This window comes from Pteropus alecto, unplaced genomic scaffold (genome assembly GCF_000325575.1).
Source record: "Pteropus alecto unplaced genomic scaffold, ASM32557v1 scaffold1978, whole genome shotgun sequence".
Lineage (NCBI taxonomy): Eukaryota > Metazoa > Chordata > Mammalia > Chiroptera > Pteropodidae > Pteropus > Pteropus alecto.
The window spans coordinates 70,644-86,760 of NW_006440832.1; the positions used below are offsets into that span (position 1 = coordinate 70,644).

General features: G+C 66.0%; 3 protein-coding genes and 1 long non-coding RNA gene across 11 annotated transcripts; 2 read left to right on the forward strand and 2 right to left on the reverse strand.

Annotated features, from left to right (window-relative positions):
• Position 1: 1 nt before the first annotated feature.
• NLRP6 (NLR family pyrin domain containing 6) lies at positions 2-4,568 on the forward strand (the record flags this gene model as incomplete). The annotated part of the gene is made up of 5 exons (XM_006917934.2): positions 2-1,686; positions 2,478-2,570; positions 3,565-3,735; positions 3,811-3,978; positions 4,430-4,568. Coding segments are annotated over 5 exons (2,256 nt in total), but the record flags the coding sequence as incomplete, so codon positions are not given.
• A 1,191-nt stretch (positions 4,569-5,759) lies between these two features.
• LOC112484762 lies at positions 5,760-6,881 on the reverse strand. Its single transcript, XR_003048164.1, has 2 exons — positions 6,790-6,881; positions 5,760-6,632 (listed from the first exon to the last, which is right to left on the reverse strand). It is a non-coding gene; the product is annotated as an uncharacterized LOC112484762 (long non-coding RNA).
• A 103-nt stretch (positions 6,882-6,984) lies between these two features.
• On the forward strand, positions 6,985-13,118 carry PGGHG (protein-glucosylgalactosylhydroxylysine glucosidase). 8 transcript variants are annotated; one of them, XM_025051088.1, is made up of 13 exons: positions 6,985-7,078; positions 7,504-7,787; positions 7,972-8,182; positions 8,253-8,688; positions 9,482-9,601; positions 9,984-10,115; positions 10,296-10,407; positions 10,613-10,685; positions 10,775-11,147; positions 11,261-11,356; positions 11,587-11,684; positions 11,758-11,969; positions 12,069-13,118. In XM_025051088.1, the coding sequence occupies exons 2-13, from the start codon at positions 7,529-7,531 to the stop codon at positions 12,122-12,124; spliced, it is 2,178 nt and encodes a 725-aa protein (XP_024906856.1). In that variant the 5' UTR covers positions 6,985-7,078; positions 7,504-7,528; the 3' UTR covers positions 12,125-13,118. The 8 variants fall into 8 exon arrangements, 7 of the variants coding, with proteins under 7 accessions (XP_024906856.1, XP_015449565.1, XP_024906854.1 ...); XM_015594079.2 differs by having other exon boundaries at positions 6,991-7,787; positions 10,775-10,911; positions 11,014-11,147; XM_025051086.1 differs by having other exon boundaries at positions 6,991-7,334.
• A 128-nt stretch (positions 13,119-13,246) lies between these two features.
• IFITM5 (interferon induced transmembrane protein 5) lies at positions 13,247-16,116 on the reverse strand (the record flags this gene model as incomplete). Its single annotated transcript, XM_006917935.3, has 2 exons — positions 13,247-15,554; positions 16,048-16,116. Coding segments are annotated over 2 exons (282 nt in total), but the record flags the coding sequence as incomplete, so codon positions are not given.
• Between the last annotated feature and the right edge of the window lies 1 nt (position 16,117).

A 16,117-nucleotide genomic window follows, 5' to 3' on the forward strand; every position in this document is an offset into this window, starting at 1 on the left:
CGCCCGCTCCGTCAAGATCACCAAGCGCTTCACCAAGCTGCTCATCGCGCCCGAGAGCGCCGCCCTGGAGTCCGAGGGCCCGGGGCCCGAGGAGGAGCCGCCGCCAGAGCGCGCTCGGCGCTCGGACACCCACACCTTCAACCGCCTGTTCGGCCGCGACGAGGAGGGCCAGCGGCCGCTGACCGTGGTGCTGCAGGGTCCGGCGGGCATCGGCAAGACCATGGCGGCCAAGAAGATCCTGTACGACTGGGCGGCGGGCAAGCTGTACCACGGCCAGGTGGACTTCGCCTTCTTCCTGCCTTGCCGAGAGCTGCTCGAGCGACCCGGCGCCTGCAGCCTGGCCGACCTGATCCTGGACCAGTGCCCGGACCGCGGCGCGCCCGTGCGGCAGATGCTGGCACAGTCCGAACGGCTGCTCTTCATCCTGGATGGCGTGGACGACCTGCCGGCGCCGGAGGCCGCGCCCTGCACCGACCCCTTCGAGGCCACCGCCGGCGCGCGAGTGCTGGGCGGCCTGCTGAGCAAGGTGCTGCTGCCCGGGGCGCGCCTGCTGGTGACCACGCGCACTGCCGCACCCGGCAGGCTGCAGGACCGCCTGTGCTCCCCGCAGTGCGCCGAGGTGCGCGGCTTCTCAGACAAGGACAAGAAGAAGTACTTCTTCAAGTTCTTCCAGGACGAGTGGCAGGCGGAGCGTGCCTACCGCTTCGTGAAGGAGAATGAGACGCTGTTCGCGCTGTGCTTCGTGCCCTTCGTGTGCTGGATCGTGTGCACCGTCCTGCGCCAACAGCTGGAGCTTGGCCAGGACCTGTCACGCACCTCCAAGACCACCACCTCGGTGTACCTGCTCTTCATCGCCAGTGTCCTGAGCTCGGCGCCCGCGGCGGATGGGCCCCGGCTGCGGGGCGAGCTGCGCAAGCTGTGCCGCCTGGCGCGCGAAGGCGTCCTCCGGCGCAGGGCGCAGTTCGCCGAGGCGGATCTGGAGCAACTGGAGCTCCGTGGCTCCAAAGTCCAGATGCTGTTTCTCAGCAAGAAGGAGCTTGCCGGCGTTCTGGAGACCGAGGTCACCTACCAGTTTATCGACCAGAGCTTCCAGGAGTTCTTCGCGGCGCTGTCATACATGCTGGAGGGCGAGGGGCCTCCCGGAGCACCGGCTGGCGGCGTGGGCGAGCTTCTGAGGGGGGACGCCGAACTGCGCTGCCACCTCGCGCTCACTACGCGCTTCCTCTTCGGACTGCTGAGCGCCGAGCGGATGCGCGACATCGAGCGCCACTTCGGCTGCGTGGTTTCAGAGCACGTGAAGCAGGACGTTCTGAGGTGGGTGCAGGACCAGGGCTGGGGACGCGCCAGGGCGGAGCCGGAGGGCATGCAGGAGGCCGAGGCGCTGGAGGGCGCTGAGGAGCCGGAGGACGAGGAGAGCGAGTTCAACTCGCCGCTGGAGCTGCTGTACTGTCTGTACGAGACGCAGGACGACGCCTTCGTGCGTCAGGCCCTGCGGGGCCTGCCCGAGCTGGCGCTGCAGCGCGTGCGTTTCAGCCGCATGGACCTGACCGTGCTGAGCTACTGCGTGCGGTGCTGCCCAGCGGGACAAGCACTGCGGCTGGACAGCTGCCGGCTGACCCCCGTGCAGGACAAGAAGAAGAAGAGCAGCCTGATGAAGCGACTGCAGAGCAGCCTGGGCAGCAGCTCGTGAGTCCTGGGGCTACCACACCCTCTGTGGGCCTAGCGCAAGCTGTCGCCTGGGAGTCGTCTCCCCAGACCAGGCGCAGGGCATGAGGGCTGGTTCTGCCCACCCCTGGTGACGTGGCCTCCCAGTGACCACCTCTTTCCCCCTCCCTGTACCCACACCCGGCCACATCAAGGCTCACGTCGTAGCCTGGCCACATAGCTGTAGACCCCCCACACACACACCTCAACCCACCGCCGCTTTCTCGTAAGTTCTGGAAGACACCGTGCTCCCCATGCTCTGAGCCACTGCACCTGCTGTCCCCTACCCCAGAACACTGTTTGCGGCCCAGACTCCCCCAGCTGGCCGCTAACCAGCATATGCCGTGACATCTGCCCACACCCATCTCCTCCACCAGACCCTCAGCTGCTCCAGGGCAAGGCCTGTGTCATTGTTTCCGTGCACTTGGCTCCAAGCCAGCACCTGGCCCAGGTGCTCAGCATCTGTCTAGGGACCGAGTGTCAAGATGCTGACAGGAGCTGGGGATGCCGCCTGCAGGTGCAAGGACAGACGCAGACCAGGGGTACCGGTGACACGCCCCCACTGGCTCACGCAGACGACGTCAGTGGGGAGAGTGCAGGGCCGCAGACGAGTTGTTTCGCTCTGGGTTTGGGGTGCAGGGGCAGAGGGGTCCTGGCTCAGCATGGGGGGAGGGCAGAGGCAGCTCCGACACCTGAGGACCACAGGAAGGGTCCTTGTGAAAGGAGGGGGCTGTAAGGGGGCCAGGGCCTTCACCTCCCTTCTCTCTCCACAGTTCTCAAGCCACCGCGAGAAAACCTCAAGCCTCCCCTCTGCGTCCACTCTGCGAAGCCATGGCCGACCAGCAGTGTGGTCTGAACAGCCTGACGTGAGTGACCGTGCCCCAGCCCCTGGGGACACCGAGCAGGATACCCAGGGCAGGGCAGAGGTGTGGCCCTGCTTGGGGGTGGCTGAGGGGACTGGCTGAGAGCTTGGAGCCTCTGGCGTCCCATGCTGGAGCGGACAGGCGCTGCCTACACAGGCAGCAGACGAGAAGACGGGGCAGGGGCTCCATCGCCACTCAAGGGCTGGCGTGGAAGGGCGTGGGCCCCGGTTCGGTGGGAAGCAGCCGCGTCCTGCGGGAGGGGTGGTGTATTTCCATAAAGGGAAGGGTGCCTGGAGCGGGTGGGAATGCTGGGCGGTCCCTGTGGATGGAGGTTTGGATGGAGGCCAGCCTGCCTGCATTCCAGCCCTCCCCGTGAGCGGGAGCCAGTAGATTTCACCTTGGAGGGCCACTCAGGCACAGCACTTTCCAGGTACTGTCAGCTGTCCCCCCATGAGCAGAAAGTCAGAATGATCATTGGAGCTGGTACTGATGGGCACGGTGACAGGGTCCGTCATGTTGGCGTGACATGGTGGCTTAGCTCACCTGCGGGTGTTTCCGGCACCCTGCAAGCAAACACAGGGAGCCGGAAGGCTGATCAGTCCTACCAATGAGCGAAATGCACTGTGGCACTCGGCACAGCAGTATCTATAATGGCAAAGAAGCAGGAAGGACGGGACTGCCCAGCCGCTGGGGACCGGCTGACTAAGCAGCTATGTCCTGCCTTAACCTGACGGGCCGCACAGGGAAACATGTGAGCGACGTCCGCACGGGCTCCTCAGGAAGCTCTGGCAGAACAGTGTCCTGGAGCGCGGGCCAGCACGTGCCCGTGGGGTCAGGGCCCACGGGGACACCCGTGGTGACGGAGAGCAGGGAAGGCTGTGGAGCCAACACTCCTCGGACTGAATGACAGCCCCCGAGGAGCGGGCGGTTTGCGAGGTCGGGGTGCAGCGAGGTGGCCGAGGGGCCTGCACACAGGCTATGTGCTTCTTGCCCACAGGTTGAGCCACTGCAAACTGCTGGACGCAGCCTGCGGTGACCTCTCTGAGGCCCTGAGGGTGGCCCCTGCCCTGACGGAGCTGAGCCTGCTGCACAGCGGACTCAGCGACAGCGGCCTGCGTGTGCTGTGCGCGGGCCTGGCCTGGCCCCGGTGCCGGGTGCAGACACTCAGGTGAGGCCTGGGCTGGGAGGGGCAAGGGGAGCGGTGGGAACCCGCGGCAGTCCCTAAGGTCAACCGGACCCCCAGGGTGCAGCAGCCCGGCCTCCAGGAAGCCCTTCAGTACCTGGTCAGCACGCTCCGGCGGGGCCCTGCACTCAGCACCCTGGACCTCAGCGGCTGCCAGCTGTCAGGCCCCACGGTGACCTCCCTGTGTGCCGTCCTGCAGCACCCAGGGTGCCGCCTGCAGACCCTCAGGTGGGTGCGGGCACGGGACGGGGCCGGGAACACAGCCTCTCAAGCCCGGGCTAGGGTGGGGACCTGGGCGCTTCACCTGGCCCAAGAGATGAGCCCTCCGGGGCCCCCCTGAGTGACCACTCTGACCCACGCCTGGAGGCACACCTCCACAGCCCTGGCCCCAGCCCCTGGCCTCGACCACTGCCACACCGACGTCCATCTGTCGTCTGGGGCCCATGGCCACAGTCCGGGTCCGTGATCCCTAACCCTCTTACTCCTCCAAAGGCTCGGCCCCCAGCTCCTGTCCCCTGTCCCCAACCTCTGAAAACCTCCCTGACTGGCCACCTTCTGTCCCTGTGTACTTTTGGCACAACCCGGGCCAACAGCCCATCACTGCCCCCACTGCGCCCTGTTGCTGCCTCCCCCAAGGCCTGGACTCCCCCCAACTCCCTCCCGCATCCTGTTCCTGTAGCCTGACGTCCGTGGAGCTGAGCGAGCAGTCCCTGGAGGAGCTGCGGGCAGTGAGGACAGCAAAGCCAGGTCTGGTCATCACACACACAGGACTGGACAGCCACCCTGAGCTTCCCACGAGCTTCAGCAGTGCCCTCTGAAGCCTGGACAGCAGAGCAGCTAGGAAGGCTCCAGGCAGCCCTGTGGGGTGGGCTTCCCCACTCCAAGGGCAGGGGGCATTGCTTGCATCTCTGGGCAGCTCTTTTGAGCCTGCGGGGCCCTGGACAGGCAAAGGAGAAGCTCAGACAGACAGGGCGCTTCGCCTGGTCTGGGATGGGCCCCGCCCCACACACACTGGGGACAGGTCATGCCTCTGTCCTCCACACCCGGAGTCAACGCCTCCCTGTCCTAGGACCCTGCAGCTGTCCCCTTGCAGACCCTTCCCAGCAACAATAATGATGCTGAGAGCCTCCGGTCACTGAGCACCTACCCCGTGTTGGCCCTTACCTGGTGTGCCGGGTGCAGAGTGAACCGTCACGGACCCCGCCTCCAGCCTCAGTGTGGCCTCACAGCCCAGGGCTCTGCCCCTGGGCCAGAGGATCAAGCAGGGCTTACCCTTGAGCAGAGGCAGGCGGGTCACCGTCCCTCCCCAGGAATTTGGGAAGTGGTGTTAGAAGGGAAGCCTCCTGAACCTGACGAGTCCACCCACTGTCCACCGTCTTCGGGTCAGAGAGCGGGAGGGTGGGCGCGGCAGCTTTGCCGGCAGCCGCCCACACTGGCAATAAACTCTCCTTTGCGTTTGTTTCTATTGGTGTCTGTTGCACTTGGCCGCGTGCCCTAACGAGCTTTCCTTGGGCCTCTAACCCACTTATATAGGGTGGGGCCATTGTCCCCATCTCATGGGTGAGGGACTGAGGCTCTGGGGCCAGCCTGACTGCAGGGAGCTCTGAGGCAAGCTTGGCCTTGAGGACAGGGCAGCAGTGCACTGCCCTCGGGTCCTCAGGCCTTCGCCTGAGACCCCAGTGCAGGTGGAGGGGACCTGGGAGCTGGCCCCTCACTTCCGGAGGAAGTGGCCTTCTCTCATTCACTCTCTAGTCCAGATGCAGCTGCTGCCCCCTGAGGCCGGCATCCCCCCCACCCCCCAAAGACAGCTGGAGCAGCCATGGGGGCCGTGGAGGGGGGCAGCAGGCAATGAGTGGGAGAGCGCCAGCCGAGGGTCTCCTGCAGCCATAAGGGGCCCGGGAAGACCTAAGTGAGGGCGGCTGAGGGTGTCGTGACGAAAAGCGTCCCGGGCCACGGAGGGGGCCGTCTCGGCCGGCTCAGGCAGCTATGGCAAAATACCAAAAACGGGATTTTATTGACAACGAGGATTTATTTCTTGCAGTTCTAGAGGCTGGAAATCCAAGGTTGAGGTGCCAGTCAATCCAGTGTCTGGCGAGGCCCCTCTTCCTGGATGCAGATGGCTGTCTTCGCGCGTCGTCACATGGTAGAGCCGGCTCGTTCTCTGGTCTCTTATAAGGACACTGATCCCACTCCTGATGGCTCTTGACCTCATGGACTGAAGGGCCCTACCTCCGAATACCATCACATTGGAGATTTGACTTCAACAGATGGGTTTTGGGGACACAAACATTCATTCCATGACAGGGAGTCCTCTTGGGGTGTCACAGAAGCAGCAAGGAAGCCAGGCTGACTGCAGCGGAGTGGGTGAGGAGGCTGGGCTTGTCCTCCGGGTGAGGCGGGCACCCTGGCAGTCTCCCAAGTAGAAGGCATGGTCTGGCCTAGCCCCTCAGGACCAGGGAGCATGGACAGTGCTCACCCAGGAGGTCGTCGAGGGAACAGTGAGATCGGGCATGGTCTGGAAGGTGGGGCCGAGAAGGGGGATGGATGTGGGAGTGGGACACAGGCGACCTGAGCAGCTGGACCCGTGGTCGCCATCACCTGTGCTGGGGGAGGCAGCAGAGAGCAGGTTCCAGGGGACGTGTGGAATCTGAATGTCTCCGGCTGGACAGAGTGGTCAGAGCACATGTGTCATTTGGGTCAGACATTTGGCTCTACCCAGGGCCTGAGAGACGAGCAGGAAACAGGCCCCAGGCAAAGCCCAGGGCGTCCAGGTGGGCAGGTGGAGGCTAAGGGAGAAGGGGTTGCCGGAGCCAGAAGGCAGGGGTGGAGCAAAGGGAAAGACACCTCTCCCGGAGGACTGCCAGCGTCACCTGTCACCTCTCCTAAGGGGAGACAGAGGGGAGAGGCTATAAGCCTCAGCTCCACCCCTGGAGTGGGTTTTGAGGTCAGGTTTGGCGCCTGCTCCTCACGCGGGTTCCGGCCAGTCCCGGCCGTCCCCACACCGACCCCGCACCGACCCCGCACCGACCCCGCACTGACCCGGCACCGACCCGGCACCGACCGTCACCATCCTCCTACCAGGTCCGCAGACGGACCTCGCAGCCTCACGAACCGGAACGCGGGGAGCTGAGCCCAACCCACCCGCCCCGCGGGCAGAAGCCCGGCCTCCGGGGGTGGGGACCCAGCCGCCCGTCCCGCCCTGCCTCGCCCCGGGGGCGGGGACTGCGGGGCCTTCCGGCGACACAACCCCGCAGCCAGGCTACTTCTGCCTCCGGCCCTGGAGTGGCAGCGCCCACTGGCTGGAGCCGAGGGGTTCGGGAGGGCTGTGGTGAGCCCCAGAGGCGCGGCGACACCGTCCCCCCTCTGCTGGCGCTGGCCCGGGGCTCCCCGGGCTGCCCCGCTGCGCCCAGGCCCCCGGCCCCGCCCCCAGCACGGCCTCCTGGGGGCAAACGTCCCCTGGGCCGAGGCCTCTTCACTTTCCAGCACCAGGTCTGGGGTTCCTGGGGGTGTGGCTTGGAGAGAGCGGCCTGGTTAGGACTGAGGCCCTAGGGTGGGAGTTTGGGGGCTCGGTCGTGTCGCTTGAGGTCAGTATTAGGGGGTGTAAGTGCTTGTGAGGGTAGAGGGTGTTTTGAAAGTGAGGGCTCTGGAAAACTGGGCTGCCAGGGTGAACCCACAACCCTCCCCTCTGTTGGGGCAGGAGAGCTAGAAGGGGGAGGCCCAGCTGATGGGGGCCCTCACCCCGCCCCTTTCCAGGCCCCCCCTTGGAGCAAGCCTTTCCATGGCAGATGCCACTGAGGACCCCACCATATTCACGGCCCACTCTCTGCCCAGTGACTCCCGACTCTGGGCCACCGTGACCAATGCATACTTGGGCACACGTGTGTATCATAACGCACTGCACGTGAGTGGCATATACAATGGGGCCGGGGGGGACACGCACCGGGCCATTCTGCCCAGTCCCCTCGACATCCAACTGGAGGCCCCTGCAAGGACAGGAGAGCAGCTGACCAAGACCTTCAGCCTGGACACTAACACAGGTAGCCACTTCCTGTTCTGTCCCCGCTCCCCATCTCGAATTCCGGATGCCTGACCCACAGAGAGGCCCCGGGGGCTCCTGGACTGGAGTGGCTCAGAGGGGGGACCCACTGCACTGAGGGAGCAGACAGGCGTGGGCAGCTTTGTGACAGGCGCGGGGCGCTCAGTGGGGCACCGTGCCCGCAGGCTCCTTCCTGCACACCGTGGAGGACTCCAGCTTCCGGGCCGCCCAGCGCATCTATGCCCACCGCACACTGCCTCACGTCCTGGTCTGCAGCGTGTCCATCACCCGCCTGGGTGCCGGGAGCCGGCCCATCACGGTGCTGCTGAGGTCGGCCTTCTCCCCAGAGAGCCCGGACTTGGCCCTGCACCTGGGGCCCGACTTCCGAGGAGCCCGGTGAGCAGGGCGGGGCCAGCCAGGTGGCGGGGGAAGGGGCTGGCCCCTGAGACTGGCCGTGCTCCTGCAGGTACCTGCACGGCCACACCCTCACCCCCGAGCAGCCCGGGGGGCCGCAGCAGGAGGTGCACATGCTGTGGACACCAGTGCCCCCGGCCCTGACCCTCGCGGCAGGTGAGGACGTCCAGACCTGGGAATTCCTGGTGGTGGTGGGCGGCAGCCAGGCTGAGGTCCGGACCTGCCTTGGCGAGGCCCTGCAGCTGCAGGCAGAACGCGCCCTGTACCCTGCCCACGCCCAGGCCTGGGCCCAGCTCTGGGCCGGCTGCGGGCTGGATGTGCCGGGCCCGCTGCGCCTGCGCCAGGCCCTGCGTGCTGCGCTCTACTACCTGCTCAGCGCTCTGCCCCAGCCCGGGGCCCCGGGGCACACCTGCCACGGCCTCAGCCCCGGGGGCCTCTCCAACGGGAGCCGTGACGAATGCTACTGGGGCCATGTCTTCTGGGACCAGGTGTGTACCATCGCCCCCAGCACACACCTGCCACAAGGCGGGCAGCACGTAGGCAAAGAGGGTCTTGCAGCTGAGGACGCAGGCATGGCGGCCGCCTCTGTGGTTGGGGACGCACAGGGGCCACGGCAAAAGAGAAGGCTTCCTAGAGGAGGTAGCGTCTCAGCCAGAGAGTGTTCAGGGGTCTCATGGAGAAGCTAGTGAGGTAAAGAGACCAGAAGGTCCGGAGGCCCAGAGCTGGGAGGGGCGTGGATCTGCCGGGGGCGGGCATCTTAAGGGGCCGGAAGAGCAGCTGTGAAGGGAGCTCGCTGCGAAGCCTGGAGATCTGTCAACTGGGGAGCAACCTGGACAGATGCGTGTGCTGGAGAGACCCTTGTGGCTGCTGAGGGAGCGTGGGGGGCGGAGGGGGAGGCCTTGGACAGTGTGGGAGCCAAAACCTGGGACTTGGTGACCCTGGCAGGGGAGGGTCCAGCAAAGCCAGTGCTGCGGTCCACTTCACAGGTTGGGCTCAGGGAGGCTGGGTCACCACTAGGTTGTGCTCCCAGCCTGGGCTGCCAACACCCAGATTCTGGCCTGAGCCCCTGGCCAGACCTAGATGCCCGCTGGGGAGGTGAAGCTCTGGGCTGGGGATGGGACATGTGGTGGGCAGATAGGGAAGGCCTGGCAGAGACCCAGGTGGGCGGCAAGGCGCAGTGCCGGCTCTGAGGCCCTGCCATGGCGGAAGGTCCTGGAAGGTCAGCAGGCAGGAAGAGAGGGTGTGGGAGCCAGGACAAGGGACCCTTCGCTGTGCTCGCAGGATCTCTGGATGTTCCCGAATGTCCTGGTGTGGCACCCAGAGGCTGCCCGGGGTCTCCTGGAGTACCGCATCCGGACGCTGGCCGGGGCCCTGGACAACGCCCGGAGGCTGGGCTACCAGGTCAGAGGTGCCTGAGCACCCACCCTGCAGGGCCCCGGAGGGCTCCATGTCACCAGGCCCCGCCTAGGCCTGCACCCCTCACCCCAGGCCCCCTCTCTGGATGTTGCCAGGGTGTCCTGGGTTCTTACGAGGGCCCAGCAGCATGCCCACAGCACGCACCGTGCAGCTGGGAACAATCGGGACCCACTGGGGCCCTTCACTGCCCTGAGCCGGGCAGCACACGGTGGAAACTGGGCAGAGGCTGCCTGGCCCACGCTGGAGACACGCGTGGCACTCAGAGCCAGCAGGCCCCCACAGGGGCCGAGGGCTGAGAGCATGGGGACACGTGTGGGCCACCCCACCCCAGAACGGACTCAGGTCTGCTCTATCCCCCAACGCACAGGGAGCCAAGTTTGCCTGGGAGAGTGCGGGTTCCGGCCTGGAGGTGTGTCCCGAGGACGTTTATGGGGCCCAGGAAATCCACATCAACGGCGCTGTGCTCCTGGCCTTCCAGCTGTACTACAGCAGCACCCAGGTGAGATGTCACTGTGCCCACCGGCCGTGATGACTCCTGGCATGGCCACGCCCCACACCCGGCCAGGACGTCGTGTCTGGAGCCAGGCCTTCGCTTCTGGGCACTTGGAAATGCAATGACCAGTGGGAACTAGAAACACAGGTGCCATGGCCTCTGTCCCATGCTCTCCTGCTCCTCCAGGACCTGCAGCTCTTCCAAGAGGCCGGTGGCTGGGACGTGGTCAGTGCTGTGGCTGAGTTTTGGTGCAGCCGTGTAGAGTGGAGCCCTGACGAGGAGAAGTACCACCTGCGGGGTGAGGGCATGGGGAGGGCAGATGTCGTGGGGGCAGAGCAGATGGTCATAAGGCCAGGGGTTGGAGGGACTGGGTTGTCATGGGGCAGAAGGGCAAATGGTCAGCAGCTGGGGGAGCAGGTAAAACTCGATGCCTCGTGTGATTTCTGTGACCTAATGTTTGCCGGGACGGGGGCAGTAAGCACCTCTTACCTTTATGTGCCCAGGAGTCATGCCCCCCGACGAGTTCCATTCAGGGGTGAACAACTCCGTGTACACCAACGTCCTGCTCCAGAACAGGTCCGACCAAGAGCCCGCCCCAGCCCCAGCGCGCGGGGGCCGCCACCACTGCCTGGGCTGCAGCCCCCGCTCTCCACCTCTGCCTCTAGCCTGCGCTTTGCTGCTGCTCTGGCCCGGGACCTGGGCCAGCCTGTCCCTAGCCGGTGGCTGGAGGTGGCCGATAAGATCAAGGTGCCCTTTGACCCGAAGCACAGCTTCCACCCTGAGTTTGATGGGTACGAGCCTGGTGAGTGGACCCGGAACCCCTCCGAGGCCCCTTCTGGCCTCTGTCAGGACCTCGCGCCAGCCGTGGACTCCCCTCCCCCCGTCAGCAGCGTCTGTCCCCCAGGAGAGGAGGTGAAGCAGGCAGACGTTGTGCTCCTGGGGTACCCTGTCCCCTTCTCCGTGAGCCCTCGCATTCGCAGAAGAAACCTGGAGGTTTACGAGGCTGTGACGTCCCCCCACGGCCCTGCCATGACCTGGGTGAGGACGCTGGGGTGTGGGGTGGCGTCCTCACGGCGGCCCAGCCCTGCCCCACTGGCGCGGTCTCCCTTCCGCTTGCAGCAGACCTCATGGCAGCGTGTCCTCCGCCCCAGAGCATGTTCGCCGTAGGCTGGATGGAGCTGCAGGAGCCCAGCAGGGCGTGGGACCTCCTGGAAAGGAGCTTCGCCAACATCACAGAGCCCTTCAAGGCCAGCCGTCCCCAGCCCAGCCTCCCCTCCCCAGCCCCAGCCACCACCCCCCCCAGCTCACCAGCCTCCCTCGCGCCCCTGGGCTGTGAGGCTGGGAGCCCAGCCTTGGGTCACAGCAGGGTCACAGCCTGGCCATTCCCTCGTGACCCGGGGCCTCCCGGGAGCAGAGGCAGTGGCCGCGGGAGGGTCTGTGTCCAGGGTCTCCGCACTGACTGCCTCACCCCCCGCAGGTGTGGACAGAGAATTCCGATGGGTCGGGGGCGGTCAACTTCCTGACCGGCATGGGGGGCTTCCTGCAGGCAGCGCTCTTCGGGTTCACCGGGTTCAGGTGCGTGCCGGGCCCAGCAGAGGGCGACACCGGCCGCTGCCGGCCCTCCTCACAGAATCGTCCCGTCCTGCAGGATCACGGGGGCTGGTGTGACCTTTGATCCCAGGTGTCCGGCCGGGGTCACAGGCGTGAGCGTCTCCGGCATCTCCTACCAGGGGAACAAGCTTGACTTCTCCTTCTCCGCGGGCTTGGTGACAGTGAAGGTCAGGGCCCGAGCGGGGCCCTGGGCGCCCCCGCTGGAGGTCGAGCTGTGGCCATCACAAGCCCGGCTCCCGCTGCCCCCAGGTAAGGCACTGCCCCAGACCCCCCAAGGGGCCCAGGGCCTATGCCGCCCAGGGTGGCCCCTGGTGTGTGCCGCCTCCCACGAGATGCCCCTCCCCGCAGGACACGAGATTTCCTTCCCTTGCTCGGCTGGCCGGATACAAAGGTCCTTCCCGTAGGAAGCAGAAATAGCCCTTCTGCTCCAGGTATTTCCAGAGAGAGCCTTTCGAAGACGCTGGACGCCTGCCAGACCCCACGGGACCACATTTGGGGCACTCTTGGGCCCTCCGCCCCACTGACTCCCTCACTCTGGCTCTGCCTGGGGCTCTGCTCCTGGACCACCAGCACCGTGGCTTCCGGGGTGCCTCTTGGGCCCTGCCCTCTCACGCTCCCTGTGTGGTGGCCCTGGCTGGGGCACTCACCCCTCTTTGACGTTCTACTGGCCTGTCGTCCCCTCCCACTCACCTCCAGCTGGCAGCCAGGCTCGTGGGCTCCAGGCAATGTCTGAGTCAAGACTGAGCCCTTTTTCTGCCTAGACCCCACGAGGCCCCCACCAGCCATGTCTGTGCCTGGCCTTCTGGGCTGAAGGTGGCACCTGTCCTTTCCCCAGGCAGACAGCTCTGCCGAGGAGGCAGAGGGGGGCTCAGCCTGCCTCGGCTGGGCGACAGCGAGGCAGGGCCCTGGGGAGGGGGCCTCGGCTCGGAACTGTTCAGGACTCAGTCACAGCCCAGCACAGGAGAGCGTCCGGGCCCGGTGGCTGAGGGACAGTCGAGGTGCGTCTAGGTGCCCTCGGGCCATCCTGGGGACTCGGTGCTGCAGGTTTTGGCTCCCCTGGCCTCTGAGCCGCTTCGCTGAGGTCAGACAGCCCCTGTCACACCTTTCCACGGCCAGGCGGGGTGCGGAGCAAGCTCCCATCCCTTCTGACCAGCCACAGGACCAGGGTAACTGAACCTGGGTTCAGGGCCATGGCCCTGGTCCCCTCTGTCCTGGCCGGGCTGCCCTCGGCCTGCCCAGATTCCCCTCCTGGGGCCTCAGCCCCTCCCCTGGCACATCAAACTTGAGTCCTCGGGGACTTCCCAAGAATGAGGGGACACGGCGCCCGCCACCAGAACTGCGGTGAGGCCGGCCTGCTACACCAATCTGCCCAAGCAATAAAGTGCTAGAAGAGCCGTGTGTGAGGAGCCGGGGAGCCCTCCTTCAGACGTGGGCTCGCCCTCGGGTCAAGGGTCAGGCCGGCAACTCGCCAGGCAGAGCAGTAGCTGGGTCCTGTGGTCAGAGCCCCCACCTCCGTCCCCTGGCGAATTGCTGTTCTCCGTCTCCTGCAGAGTTAGTCCCAGGACCTGTGGACGCCACCTCGGGAGGGAGAGAGGGAGGGGGTGCATCTGTGTGCTGTGGGGGGCAGCACGCGGACGGAGTGTGGCTGAGTTGCACACCTGTCGGCACCAGCTCCCTGAGGACCTTGGTGGAGCTCGTCCAGGTGCCCACAGGCTCTCCCTCCTCAACTGGCCATGCAGCAGAGGCCCAGCAGGTGGGGACACAGCTCAGGCGGGAGGGGTCTTGCACCTGCAGGACTGACGCCGCATGATATCGGCTGCACTGTGTACCACGTGTGTGCGCAGCCACCTGTGCATGTGGCAGGGGGGCCCTCTGAGGAGACTGGCCAGTGGCAGCGTGTGTGCGCTGGCGTGGCTGGTCAGAGGCCCCAGTAGCCAATTGCTTCAACTCGATCGAGGCCCCTCAGCCTGTCCAGAAGACACAGCCAGAGCCAGGGAGGGCTGCTGGTGACCTTCCTGCCGCCTGGCTGGACTGCACGCTCTGTCCCCGGCACCGGGCTAGTCATCTTTGCTCCGTCACGACCGGCAGGCCGTCCCCTGCTTGGGGTCACGCAGTCAAACACACACAGGCCTCCATACTCAGCGTGGATTGGTCCCTTTCAGGCCAAGCCTGGAGCTCAGGGTTGGCATGTGTCCTCCGCCCTGGTCCCAGCCCTGGCACTCTGCCCTTGTCTTTGGTCCAACGTGGGACCAGCACCCAGCTTGCGCCAGTGCCCTGTCCCCATCCCCAGGCCCCAGCCGGCACATGCCTCTGCCTCCAGGGGCCGGCTGGGAGCGGCAGACACTCCTCAGCGTGGGGCCGGTGGCCAAGACACCATCTCCGCTGGCACGCAATGGAGATGGCCGAGCCAGCTGTCGGGGAGGGTACTTTGGGGGCTCTAAGTACAGCAGTTAAACAGAGACTTCCATCCCCAGCGCAGGCAGAGAGGCCAGGCGAAGGGGGCTCCCTGGGGACAGACGGGACCCTGGGTGGAGTGCTCAAAACACCGAGCCGCCCTGTGTTTAAGGCCCCTGCAATTAGCCTGCCCTGTCATTGGCCTGGCCACAGCAAAGCCAAGGGGACCTCGCCCCAAGCCACACAGGGTGTGCACATGTGTTCAGCAGCTCCTGCCTCTGCCAGGCTGCTGGTTCAGGGAGGTGAGAATAGAGATTCGCATCTAGCACCAAGGCTGCTCAGAAAGACCCTCATCCCCCAGCCCCGCTCAACTGCCTGGGTGGGGTTCGTGCTCCCGTATGAGTGTGCGATGTGCACGTGCATGGGTGATGGCTCTCCAAGCCCGTGTGCTCGTGTGTCTTTGGGTCCAGCCCTGCTAACCCACTGCAGGGACTGCGATTTCTCAGGATTAAAAGGGTTCGGGGTCAGGGGACCAACAGGGTGACCTAAGGAAGGCAGTCGACACACACCTGAGCCACAGACAGGAACGTGCGGGACAAGACCTCACCGGCCAGGGACTCCCCCCTACCTTGCATGCAGACGCGTGTGCACACACAGGCTTGGGGACAGGCACACGTGGAGTCCGGAGACGCCACGCATCCTGGAGACACACCACTAAACCACAGGGCCCAGCAGGGATCAAAGCCTGAGTTCTCAAACTTGTTTCTAAAATACTCAGGCGCCTCCATGCTGGGGACAGCCAGAGCACCGCCCAAAGAAGACCGTTCAGAACAGGGTCCCACCATCAGTGCTGGGGTCGATCTGGAGGCCCTGGCTGTGGACGTCCCTAGGTAGCTCCCCTCAGGAAGACACCCTCCCTACCCAGCCAAGAAAGAGGCCCAGGAGGCACTTTCTGGGACCAGGCACTTTTAATTGTGGGACCTAGGCTGAGCCTGGTAAGTGGGGAGTGGGGACCAGGGACCATCGAGGTTAGGGGAGGCCTCTGGAATCCGAAAGGGGGATCCTCGGGGCTGGCATCGGGTGCCCAGCCTGAGGCTGGGGGTGGGCGGCGGGCCCTGCCACAGAGCCGGGGTTCCCGCAGATCCGGGTGGAGCCCTGGGCAGCACTCCGGGGGGCTGGTGTCCTGGGCTCGGGGTCCCCGGGTAGGACGGGGTCGGGACCAGCCTCTCAGTCATAGTCCGCATCGTCGAACTTGGTGCTGAAGAAGGCGGCAGAGTCCTTGGCCAGCCGGGACAGATGCAGGGCGCCCGTCACCACCAGCGCCAGCAGCAGGAGGGGCGGCACCAATGCCCACATGGCAGCCAGGATGTTGTAGCACTTGGCTTTGGAGCCCAAACGCCGGGCCTCCTCCAGGTCCCCAGCCACCTTCTGGTCCCGGGCCTGCGGACGGCAGCAGGGCCAAGTGTCCACCTGCGCTGGGCCCTGGGGGCCCGCCTCCCCACCCCAGGAAGCCCCTGGCTCACACTCTGGAAGGCCCAGTGCTGCACCCAACATCTGGGTGGAGGGACGTGGCCTGAAGGGGGCACGCCCTGGGCTCGCCCACTCCCTTCACTGCCCCTGAGTGGACACACAGGCTCGGCCCTGGAGGGGGGGTGGTGCACGAGGGACCTCAGCCTAAGACAGGGCTGGAAGGGGCCCCTGCCTGCCCCGCTCCAGCCACGGGTCCAGTGGCCAGGCCAGCACCGGCCTCCAAGGACCCTGGGTGGGTGGGGAGCCCGGCAGGGTGCTGAGGCTCCCCGGGCAGAAGGTGAAGCCAGGGCGGAAGAGGCCCCTGTGGCGGAACGGCCGCCAGGGGGTGGGGGGGCCCGACCCCTCTGCGCTGCGGGCCGGACCGGCCTCCTGGCGGAGCGCCGTGGGGGGAGCGCGCGCCCACCTTGATGGAGTAGGCCAGCGCCAGGAAGCCCAGGCAGCACAGGTTCAGGTAGAGGGTGCTGAACACCGAC